Raw genomic sequence first — 12423 nt, 5'->3', positions numbered from 1 at the left:
ATTGACAAGACCATAGGATAAGAGGGGTACATTTCTACACAATGCCCACCCCCAGAGCTCCGTATCCCATCCCCTCCCCTGATAGCTTTCCTATTCTTTAACCCACTGGGAGTGTGGACCCAGGGTTATTATGAGGTGCAGAAGGTGGAAGGTCTGGCTTCTGGAATTGCTTCCCCGCTGAACTTGAACATTGACAGATGGATCCAAACTCCCAGCCTGTCTCTCTCTTTCCCTAGGGGGACAGGGCTCTGAAGAAGCAGGGCTCCAGGACACATCGGTGGGGTCATCTGCCCAGGGAAGTTTGTTCTGCTTTATATCCTTCTCTCAGTTTTATGCGACACTTTCTCTGATATGCAAACAGTAAAATACATGTATTTTTTTAAATCGGTGTGATGCTTATTTCCTGCAGGAATGCAAGCTCTGGGATAGATCTTTGCTGAATGGTAGACAATGGGGCTTCCTTCCTAGTTAGAGAACGAAGCAGAGACTCGGAGCTGTGTCTAAAGTCACACAAGAGGGGTCACAACCTGCCGGGGAAAGGAGCTTCCCGGCCGCTAAAGCTGGAGTCTTTTGGGCCACTTCTGTGTAACATCCACTTGGGGAGGACCGACACCTGGAGAGATGCAACCCCGCCGCCTTGCTGTGCCCCCTTCCCCAGCAGCCAGGCGGTAGTGCACAGGCGTGGGGGCACCCAGGGGTGCAGGGGTGCTGAGGTACTTGAAGAGAGTACCAGGCTGCAGAAGGCGGGGCGGGAGCTTTGCAGAGGGCTTGCTCCAGGAGCGCCCTAGGAGCCCCCACCTGGACCCGGCGTGCACCCCCGGTTCGCGCGCCCCCACCCCAGTCTGCGCGCACCCACCGGCTCCGAGCGCTCGGGCTCGGACTCGGACGACGGAAGCTCCCGCGCCATGGTTCCCAGCTCCACTCCCGGCCTCCGGTTTATGTCACCAAGGCAACCATTCTCCCCGCTGCCCGCCCGCGTGATGTCACAGGCACGGCCCCTGGGTGCGGCCTGTGGACCCTGAGTTCCAAGATGCCACGATGCAGAGAAGTAGCAGGGGGAAGGCAGGGACACCTGGCACAGCGGGAACAGCACCTGGCCGGGTCGGGCCTGGTGAGCAGGAGTTTCATTCATTCATTCATTCATTCATTCATTCATTCATTCATTCATTCATTCATTCATTCATTCATTCTTCGGCACTCTTGCTTTCTTCACCAGGTTTCCTAGCACTGTGGGTGCGTGAGAGTTCATATCATATAAAAAAATAAATTAAATAAATCCAGGGAGTCGGGCGGTAGCGCAGCGGGTTAAGTGCACGTGGCGCAAAGTGCAGGGACCAACTTAAGGATCCCGGTTGGAGCCCCCGGCTCCCCACCTGCAGGGGGGTCACTTCACAGGCGGTGAAGCAGGTCTGCAGGTGTCTGTCTTTCTCTCCTCCTCTCTGTCTTCCCCTCCTCTCTCCATTTCTCTCTGTCCTATCTAACAACTATGACATCAATAACAACAACAATAACTACAACAACAATAAAAAAACAAGGGCAATAAAAGAAAATAAATAAATAAAAACGATGACATCAATAACAACAACAATAATAACTACAACAACAATAAAAAACAAGGACAATAAAAGAGAAAATAAATAAGAAATAAAAAAAAAAATCCAGTCCCTTTCTGCTGTCTGACCTCACTTTGTTCTCCAAGTGTGATCCATGGACCAGCAGCACTGGGGAATGTTCAGAAAAGCCAGTGTCCAGATTCTCTCATCCATCATGTTCTGGGGTTCGGAGCTCAGACACCTGGGTAGCACCAAAGGCATCATGGCAAGTTCTATCAGCAAAGGGGTATGCCCTCCGCCCCCCAACTCAGGGCCCTGGTGCCCCCTCCTCCCGCTCACTCCTTGAGCACAGTCTGATTCAGGGTCTGACTGAATGACTCTGCTTGGCAGAACCTGGTCTCCTGCAGTGTCACCTGCTACATGGGACCAGCCTGAGGGGCCCCGTCACCTCTGTGGCTGCTAGGGAGGTGGGAAAGAGCTTGGCTGAGGGAGTGGAACAGAACAAAGAGCCATGGTGCAGGCATGAGGATTGGGAGAGGCTCAGAGGCACTGTGTTCACTAGCTAGGGTGGGGAGGAAGGCAGACTGTCTAGGGGCACCTGTTGTCATGTTCCAGGATCTCAGTTCAAGCCCCTAGTCCTTACCTGAGGGGGAAGGGAGAAGCTTCACAAGTGGCGAAGCAGCGCTGCAGGTGTCTCTTTCTCTCTCTTTCTCTCCCTCTCTGTCTACTCTCAATTTCTCTCTATTGGTATCCAGAATAAATCACACACACACACACACACACAGTCTGGAGAAGATATATCTTAACATCAGGTGCAGGAATGAGGCTTTTTAAATTTCTTTATTGGGGGATTGCTGTTTTACAACCCACAGTAAATATAATAGTTTACACATGGATAACATTTTCCACATAATACAACCTCCACTAGGTCCTCTACCATCATGATCCAGGACCTGAGCTCCACCACCACCACCCCTAGATTCTTTTAGTGCAACACACCAACTCCAGTCCAAGTTCTGCTGAGTGTTTTCTCTTCTGATCTTGTTTTTCAACTTCTGCCTGTGAGTGAGATCATCCTATATTCATCCTTCTGTTTCTGACATTTCATTTAACATGATTCATTTAAGCTTCATCCAAGATCGGCTGAAAATGGTGAAGTCACATTTTTAATAGCTGAGTAGTATTCCATTGTGTATATAGACCACAACTTGCTCAGCCACTCATTTGTTGTTGGACACCTGGGTTGCTTCCAGGTTTTAGCTATTACAAATTGTGCTGCTAAGAACATAGGCATACACAAATCTTTTTGGATGGGTGTGCTGGGTTCCTTAGGATATATCCCCAGAAGAGGAATTGCAGGGTTATAGGGTAGGTCCATTTCTAGCCTTCTGAGGGTTCTCCAGACTGTTCTCCACAGAGGTTGGACCAACTGACATGCTAGAATGAGACTTTTAAGGATTCTAGAAAATAAGTGTGTGTGTGTGTGTGTGTGTGTGTGTGTGTGTGAGAGAGAGAGAGAGAGAGAGAGAGAGAGGTGAAGAGAGGGGTGGAGACAGGTTCTTTCTGTACCTTTGCTGTTATGAGCTCACTTTATGCAGCAGAACAGCTCGAGTTTTCCACGAGCGTTTACAGGCTCTGTCCCCTGTGCTGGGCACCTCGCAGCACAGTGAGCACAGACCTACCGCGACTGTGTGTGTGAGTGGGCTGGTGATGGTGCGGGTGGGTGTGTGAGTGGGGGTGCATGCTAGAGTACAGGGGTGCACAGAGGCCCCAGTGGGCAGGGGCTTGGGTGCGCTGTCCCGATCTGCCGCGTGGTGTCGCCCTGCACCCTCTCGAGCCCCAGGTCTTGCTCTGTGCCCTTCTTCCTGCGCAAAGGGGACTTAGCAAAGAGGAACCTTTTGTCCCCGGTGAAAGGTTCCTGGGTGACGTAGGCTGGTAAACAAGTTGAAAAGGCTCAGCGAAACCGCAAACAGCGCGGTGCGGCGACCTTGGCTGAGCTGGCCCTTTTCTATCTGCGGCTGTGGCCACCCCGAACCACCTGACCCAGCCTGGGGATGGGCATCTGGAAGGCAGCTTGCGACAGGAGCCCCGCCAGGTGTGGATGGGAGGCTGCCTCTCAAACACCTGGGTTCCTTTCACCCAACGGTGAAGTTTCACGCTGAGTTGTGAAATCTACACCCCATCTCCAACTCCAGTTTCAACACTTCAGACTCCTGATTTAATTCAAATTCTGCTTTTTCTTTTTCTTTTCTTTTTTTGTTTGATAGGCAGAGAGGATTTGAGAAGGCAGCAAGAGACAGGAAGGGATAGAGAGGCCTGCAGGACCTGCGTCACCACTTGTAAAGCTTTTTCCCTGCCTGTGGGAGCCAGGGGCTTGAACGGGTCTTTGCGCATAGTAATATGTGTGTGCCTTTAACCTTCTTCCAAATCCTGATTTAAGTTTGATCCCCAACACTGATTCCAAAGACACCTTACTTCCAACTCTGCTGGACCTTTTGGTGCCGCGGCCTCTCCCCATACCCTCCTCCCACCCCCACATCCTATCAAGGTAAGAACTACCCAACAGACCTGATGTGAGCCAACTCTGAGCTCAATTTTGTGCTCAGAGACATTTTAAAACATGGAAAAACCAAACCAGAGGCCAGAGAATACATGCATGATTGCTCTGTAGGTGTGAGAAGTCCCAATGGCACGAACAAAGGTGGCAGGTGTGGATGTCCTCCACGGCCAGTCCCCAAGTCCCTGAGTCCAGGGTCTCTGGGCACCACCTGGCCCTGGGCTGTCAGAGCTGGTGGGGGAGGACGAGCTCCTGGTGCACACAGGCATCACTTTGGCGTTCAGTGGAGAAGACGCTCGAGATCCTGGTGTGGCCACTTCACGCAAGTAGTTTCACCTTCCTTCTCCCTGGTGGCTGTCCTTGTCCCTGTGCTGATTCCAAGCCAGCCCCTGCGTGTCCTCTCTCCTTCTCCACAGTGTTCTGAAGAGGCATCTCAAAGCCCTTGACTGGGTTTGGAATGGCTTCCAGTCCTGGTCCAGGCACTTGTCTACGTGTGATGTGTGGGTAGCTTCTCTTTCAGTTCAGGTAGTCCTGCTCCTGAATTATCCTTACACCTGAGTTCCACAGTCACTCTCTAATGCACTTGATCCAGTGTTTAGAAGTCAGAATTACAGGGGGCTGAGCAGTAGTGTACCTGACCTGAGTTCAAGCCTCCTTTCCCCACCTGTAGGTGGGAAGCTTCACAAATGTTGAAGCAGTGTTGCATGTCTCTCTCCCTCCCTCCCTCTCTGTCACCCTTCCATCTCAATTTCCCCCTGTCCTATTAAATTAAATAATAAAAAGAAGTGATTTTTAAAAAGTTTTTGAAAACAGCACTGCTCAGCTCTGGCTTATGGTGGTGTGGGGGCTTGAACTTTGGAGACTCAAGCATCAGACTCTCTTTGCATAACCATTACTCTTATCTTATGCTCAGTCCAGAAATCACCTTGGTCCTTTTATGACTACACTAATGCACTTCTCCTCTCCTCTCCTCTCCTCTCCTCTCCTCTCCTCTCCTCTCCTCTCCTCTCCTCTCCTCTCCTCCTCTTCTCCTCTCCTCTCCTCTCCTCTCCTCTCCTCTCCTCTCCTCTCTTCTCTCTCTTCTCTTCTGGGGCTTCTTCCCGCTATATGTTCCTGTTCTTGATGACATTATACATTCCACCTTCTTAGCTTTACCCATTTTAACTTATTAAACAAGACAGGAGAGTCTATTAAGATGTATACGTATTTCAAAGAAGAATGTTATCTGTTTGTTTATTTAGACCATAGCGCTGTTCAACTCTGGCTGATGGTAGTGCCGGGGATTAAACCTGGGGCCTCTAAGCTTCACACATGAAATTCTGTTGCTTAAATCTGTGGTATCTCCCAGTTCCATATTAAAAAAAAAAAAAAAAGACTGGGAGTCGGGCGGTAGTGCAGCGGGTTAAGCACACGTGGTGCAAAGCACAAGGACCGGCTTAAGGATCCCAGTTCGAGCCCCCGGCTTCCCACCTGCAGGGGAGTCGCTTCACAGGCGATGGAGCAGGTCTGCAGGTGTCTGTCTTTCTCTCCCCATCTCTGTCTTCGTCTCCTCTCTCCATTTCTCTCTGTCCTATCCAACAATGATGACATCAATAACCACAACAATGTTAAACAACAAGGGCAACAAAAGGGAAAATAAATAGATAAACAAACAAAAAAAAAAGACTTGTACTTTTAATAAGAGAGAGGGGGAGAGCAGAATACCTTTCTGGTTATATGCATTGTCAGGAATTAAACTCTAGGCTTCAAGTTTGCAAGGCATACATTCTACCCTCTGAAACACTTCACAAGACTCAATAATATTTCTTCTTTTTTCCACCAGGGTTTTTGCAGGGGCTTGGTACCTGCACAGCTCCAGGTGGAGACCAAGAGCTTGAACCTGGGTCCTTGAACACTGCAACATGTGCATTATACTACCCAGGCCCTACTTCTTTTTTCTTTTTCTTTTAAAGAACAACTAGCCAGGGGAGTCAGGTGGTAGCGCAGCGAGTTAAGTGCACGTGGCGCAAAGCACAAGGACCAGAAGAAGGATCCCAGTTCGAGCCCCCGACTCCCCACCTGCAGGGGAGTCGCTTCACAGGCAGTGAAGCAGGTCTGCAGGTGTCTGTCTTTCTCTCCCCCTCTCTGTCTTCCCCTCCTCTCTCCATTTCTCTCTGTCCTATCCAACAACAACGACAACAATAAAACAACAAGGGCAACAAAAGGGAATAAATAAATAATTTTTTTTAAAAAAAGAACAACTAACCAAATTAAGAGCTTTGCCAGCTCTTTAGAAACTCCTGGATGTTTCCACCCTGACTTTGGTAGCATGCATCTCCTGGCTTTTTCATTTTTGCCAGGTAAACACATAGCTGTCCTAATAATATGTGTTTAGTCTGATGATGAACTGGATAGAGCCCAGAGACCACCTCCTATCCCCAAGCCACCTCCTCAGCCCACAGTGATGAACCTTCTGGAAATGGAAGCATTGGCCCTTGCTTTTGGAGAACTTCCTTTTCTGCTCAGCTGAGCAGCATCCCCAAAGACACATTTACGTAGTTCAGTGGTTGTAACAGGACATTTCATCCCTCTTCGAAGACAGCTATCGATCCCTGTCACTGCTGATGACACTTGGCCCGTGTCCAATTCTTGTGTTTCACAATCAGTACTTCCACAGCCAACTTGGCAGGTGTCTCCTTATGCACAGGGTGGCTTTTGGGGGTGCGTTCACAAGCAGAATTGTTAGGAAGAGCTCTTGTTTTTTTTTTCACCAGGGGTGCCAGACTGTTCTGCAAAGCACCCCTTACAGTCCACCTGCAGGGAGTTTAGGCTTCCTGGGGCCTTTCCAACACACCCACATCACCAGCTCTAACATCTTATGTCTAGAGGATGGGTCTCACAGAGCCTGTATTTCTCTTCTCTTCTCTTTCTTTTTAAAATATTTATTTATTTATTTTTCCCTTGTGTTGCCTTGGTGTTTTTCATTGTAATAGTTATTGTTGTTATTGATGTTGTCATTGTTGGGTAGGACAGAGAGAAATGGGAAGGGGAAGACAGAGAGGAGGAGAGAAAGACAGACGCCTGTAGACCTGCTTCACCGCCTCTGAAACGACTCCCCTGCAGGTGGGGAGCTGGAGGCTTAAACTGGATACTCACACTGGTCCTTGCGCTTCACATCATGTGCGTTTAACCCACTGCGCTACCGCCCAATTCCCTTCTCTCTCCTTTTTTTTTAAGAATTTTTTTTTAATTGCCACAAGGATTATTGCTGGGGTTTGGTGCTGGCACTAGGAAGCCACTGCTTCCAGTGACCATTTTTTTTCCTTTTTAATTTGATAGGACAGAGAGAAATTAAGAGGGGAGGGGGAGGTAGAGAGGGAGGGAGAGAAAGACAGACACCTGCAGACCTGCTTCACCGCTTGTGAAGAGTCCCTCCTGTAGGTGGGGAGGCGGGGGCTCAAGCTGGGGTCCTTGCACAGGCCTTTGCACTTAGTGCTAAGTGTGCTTAACCTGGTGAGTCACCACTGGCCCCCAAGAGCCTATCTTTCCAGAGGCTCATTCACTCAGTCTCCCTTGAAGTCCCTTATTTTCCTATGGGTCTTTTAACCTTGTGGGACTCAACCCTGGGTAGTTTGTGGGTGCTTGTTGTAGCTGCATCTTCCATTGTCCTGTGCTTCTTCGATTTGCCATTTCTCATTTGGGTCTTTCTATCCACCTGAACATTATTTGGGGGAGGGGGCGGAGCAGTGGTGCACATGGTTAAGCACTCACACTACAGTGACCCAGGTTCAAGCCCCTGGTCTCCACCTGCAGGGGGAAAGCTTCACGAAGCTGCAGGTGAAGCAAGGCTGCAGGTGTCTCTCTGTCTCTCTCCCTCTTAATCTACCTCTTCCCTCTCAATTTATGTCTCTATCCAAAATAAATAAATAGGCAAAGAAAGTAAACATTATGTGTGTGAGCACTTATGCCTCAATTTCACTTCTTCCCCACTTGGCTAGTCCATGGTTGTAGTGTGATATGTATTTAGAAACCTAGAGGCTGGTCAGTGTTGTACTTGGTCAAATACACATGTTGTCATGTACAAGGACCCAGGTTCAAGCCCCTGGTCCCCACCTGCAAGGGGAAAGCTTCACAACTGGTGAAGCAGTGCTGCAGCTCTTTCTCTCTTATTCCCCCTCCCCTCCCCTTTCCTCTCAATATTTTTTCTCTGTCCTAACAAAATAAATAGCTTTTAAAAAAATCTTAAAAGAAATCTGTCTCTTCCCCTCCAATGTGCTCTGTAGTCACAGTTGACTGGCTACGGAAGAAGGGCAAACGCTAGAAGAAGAAGAAGCTGCACGTTAGTGTGTCCCCATACAGAGGCCCGTGTCAGGATCCTGTTACTTGGTCTCTGTGTTCTCTTTCCCATTCATGTCATGACGGACCTTACAGCTGCCCTGAGTATCACTTCCCAGTGGACCAGCTGTTCCATCAGTGCCTGTCAACATGCTCCTGCTCTTAGTTCAGCTGAGGATGTCTTAGCTTCCTGTAGAGTCATACTTCTTATCCTTGTTTATATTGGATCCAGGCAAGAACATGTCTTGGGGGTGGAAGATAGTGCATCCAGTAGATGCACACTTTGCATACACTAGCACCCAGGTTGGAACTAGCCCCAAGTGCCACATGGAATCACCATGCAGAGAGGAAGTTGTTTAACAAGTGGTAGAGCAGTGCTGTGAGGTCTCTAATCTCTCTGTTTCTCATCTTCTATTTAAATAATAATAAAAAACAGAGCCCTAACCACTAAAGAGAGAGAAGGGGGGGAGAGTGGGAAAGAGGGGGAGAGAGGGGAGAGAGAGAGAAAGAGAGAGAGAGAGAGAGAGAGAGAGAGAGAGGGCGCGCTCACTGAGTGGAATCTTATATGGTACAGTAAATCCTAACCATGGGATTTTTTAAAAGTAAAACAGGCTCCCAAATAACTTCACTATAATAATAATCCATTGCCATCTTAAGCTCCAACACAGCAAGGAAACTTCCCCTTTCTCTTTAAAATCTGTATTTCTCCCAGTCCTGGAAACTCTGGGACTTTGCTTGTATTTCTTCATACTTCTCTTGATCTCCTTCCCTGCCTCTACTGATCCCAACTAAACCAGTGTAATGTGACCAGTGCCTCCACACCATGTTTTACTTTGGACTTTATCCAGAGATGCCAGCCCTCCAATGCCAGTAATCCGGTGAGAACTTTTCTAATTCATAGGACTCCCTAGTTCCATTTCAAATGGCACATTCCCTAACATAGTCACAGGCTAGATATAGAACAGAGCCTAAGGGATAGGGTGCATGTGCATATGTCTCCATAAGTTAGGGGAAAATATTACTTTTACCCCAAAGTAAAAGTACATAGTAGTCCGCTGTCGATAGACTTAGACTCAGACTCAATAAGTTCAGCAAGCAAGTAGAAAGACCTAAAGAAGACACCCTAAAGTACCTACTCAAATATTTACTACTTAGGCCTAGAAACCCTCCTCTCCTACCCCCCCCCCTTTACTTCCTTCAATCACTTTAAGTGTAACCTCATCAGATAAAGTAAAAACTGGATAAAGGAAAGAGATTGACACAGTTTAATTAAGTCTTGTTTGGTCAATTCCAAGCTACCCCATCGTCTGGGGCCCTAGTCAGGGAACCCTTGGACTCCCACACAGATATGATGGGCTTATTAGACCTCTAACAGATCCCTCTCTCCACCATCACTGATTACTTCCATCAGGAACATCATCATAAAGTCTCTTGTGAGCCTCTCCAGGACCTTGCCCTCAACATAGAGCAGCAGTGGCAGAGACAGCCCCACTCTCTGAAGGGAGGCTGGGTCAACAAGCTCTGCCACTCAAGGAAGACAGGTCCTGAAATGAGTGCAGCCTAGAATGTTCCCTGCCATGACCATGGACTGTGAGCCTAGACTGGCAGGGACTCAGGGGTCACATAGGCTCCTGTGCTGAATATGAATCTATATGGGCCCTGGGTCAGATCAATGGGGTTAACAGTTGATGGTATTTATATAATTTCTTCATGTTTGGGAGCTACTCTTTGCCCTAATCCTGCTTTCACGTCCTATTCTCAACTCTGACACCATCTTCCCAGACAATGATTTTAGTTCACTTGCATGTTAGCTAGCAGGCTCAGGCAAAAATTTGTAAAGTTATAGGCCCCTTGGAATATACCTAAAAAAGACTGCCTAGCTTCTTCCCACATGAAGACCCCTAGTTTCATTTGTCTTATTCTCACCTATCAGTGCCTGCTTATTGAACAGTTTGCTTTATATCATACTGTCTTTTGGCCACCAAGTTGCAGATGTTACCATGATGTCATCCTGACCTCCCTGGACATATGGCCTCACCAATGTGTCCTGGAAACCCACCTCTCCAGAGCCCTGCCCCACTAGGGAAAGATTGAAATAGGCTGGGGGGGGGGGGAAGCTGGGCAGTAGCACAGCAGGTTAAGCGCACGTGGCCAAAGCTCAAGGACCGGTAAGGATCCAGTTTGAGCCCCCGGCTCCCCACCTGCAGGGGAGTCACTTCACAGGTGGTGAAGCAGGTCTGCAGGTGTCTGTCTTTCTCTCCCCCTCTCTGTCTTCCCCTCCTCTCTCCATGTCTCTCTGTCCTGTCCAACAACGACAACAACAATAATAACTACAACAACAATGGAAAACAAGGGTGAAAAAAAGGGAATATAAATAAATATAAAAATTTTTTTTTTAAAAGAAAGACATAGGCTGGGGGTATGGATCAACCTGCCAACGTCCATGTTCAGTGGATAAGCAAGTAAAGAAGTCAGACCTCCCACCTTCTGCACTTCATAAAGAATTCTGAGCCATACTCCCAGAGAGAGATAAAGAAGAGGGGGTTTACAACAGAGGGGACGGGACACAGAATTTTCATGTTGGGAATTGTACCTCTGTTATCTTCTAATCTTTTTAGTCATTATTAAATCACTAATAAAAAATTTAAAATGAAATCCTAGAAGCAAAAAAACAAGGGGGGGGGGACAGGAGGTGGCTGATCTGGCAGAGCACACAAGTTACTATGTGCAAAGGCCTGGCTTCAAGCCCCAGGCCGCCACATGAAAACACCCATAGGGGCAAGCTTCACACGCAGTGGGGCAGTGATGTGGTGTCTCTCCTTCTTTCTCTGTCTCCCTCCTTCTTTCTTTCTCTCACCCTTTACCTAGAATAAAGAAGATAAATTGTCACCAGGAGCAGTGGAACAGTGGAGGTACCAAGCCCCAGATATAACCCTGGTGGCAAAAATGATGGGGTAGTTGGGTGGTTGTTTTACCTTCTCTGAGCTACTTGCTTTGTTTTGGTAGGGCATTCTTCTAGAGGCTTCCTGAGAGTCACACAGGTAAACCTTTGAGAGCTTGTTTTTCTAGATGTTTATCTGGGTACAGAATTCTAGGCAGGAATTTTCTTCACCTCCTGGGGTAGGGGATATTTTGTAGTTCATTATGATGCATAACAGTTGCCCAAAATGGTCAAAGCACTAGGTCCTGTCTCATAGATTCTTCTAGAACCTTCTTCCTCTCCATCATGACACAGAGACTTTATTCCCTGTCTCTAGGAACCTGGGCAGTTCTTGGCTTCTGTGGACAAATTGGACATGGCAGGAAATGAGGGTGTCTGCCTTTCCAGGTAAGATCAAGCAAGATGATAAGGCTTCCTGCTGGCTCCCCTGCATCCCTGGAAACCGGCTTCTTGGGTGAGGGCATCTGGCCACACACAGAGGCCACGTGGACTGGCCTGGCTGGTGAGACCAGCTGCGGGCTCAGCTGAGAATTAGCACGACTCCCCAGACACGGGAGAGAGCCATTTCTCAAACACCTCAGTCTGAAATGGTACTCAGTGAGGCTGGAAGACTTTGTGACTATGACATACAGAATGGAACAGGTGACAAAGAGATCCAGTGGATCATCTCCCAGATTTTGAGTCTCCCAGACAGGTGCCAGGAGGAGCTGACATGTCCTCCCCTGGTCCAGTCCTTCTCATATTAAAGGTCCCTGAACAGAATGGATGTCGTCAGTGCTTTGAGTCTCTGGGTTGGGGGTGCTCATTCTGTAGCCAGCGCAACTGGAGCTCTTTTCTTCATGCCAGGTACTTATTGGCTGGGTAGATTGTTTTGTTTTTTTGCCTCCTGGGTTATTACTGGGGCTTTTTGCCTGCACAAAGAATCCTGCTTCTGGAGGCCATTTTATCCATTTTGTTGCCTTTGTTGTTAATTATTATAATTACTATTGTTGCCATTGCTGTTATTGGATAGGACAGAGAGAAATGGAGAGAGGACGGGAAGACAAAGAGGAGGAGAG

General features: G+C 48.1%; 1 protein-coding gene and 1 long non-coding RNA gene across 3 annotated transcripts in view; one reads left to right on the top strand and one right to left on the bottom strand.

Annotated features, from left to right (window-relative positions):
• CFAP100 (cilia and flagella associated protein 100) overlaps positions 1-948 on the bottom strand; it is a 33600-nt gene extending 32652 nt beyond the window's left edge. Inside the window, exon 1 of one of the 2 annotated variants that reach the window (XM_060180252.1) lies at positions 857-948. In XM_060180252.1, coding sequence (XP_060036235.1) covers positions 857-907 — 51 coding nt within the window. In that variant the 5' untranslated portion in view covers positions 908-948. Of the gene's footprint in view, positions 1-852 lie in introns of both variants that reach the window. The other variant, XM_060180253.1, reaches the window with a different exon arrangement.
• A 3592-nt stretch (positions 949-4540) lies between these two features.
• LOC132535216 (uncharacterized) lies at positions 4541-12127 on the top strand. The gene is made up of 2 exons (XR_009546985.1): positions 4541-4635; positions 11682-12127. It is a non-coding gene; the product is annotated as an uncharacterized LOC132535216 (long non-coding RNA).
• Positions 12128-12423: the final 296 nt, after the last annotated feature.

This window comes from Erinaceus europaeus, chromosome 21 (genome assembly GCF_950295315.1).
Source record: "Erinaceus europaeus chromosome 21, mEriEur2.1, whole genome shotgun sequence".
NCBI lineage: Eukaryota > Metazoa > Chordata > Mammalia > Eulipotyphla > Erinaceidae > Erinaceus > Erinaceus europaeus.
The sequence above is the reverse complement of the archived record's forward strand: the minus strand, read 5'-3'. Positions and strand labels throughout refer to the sequence as shown.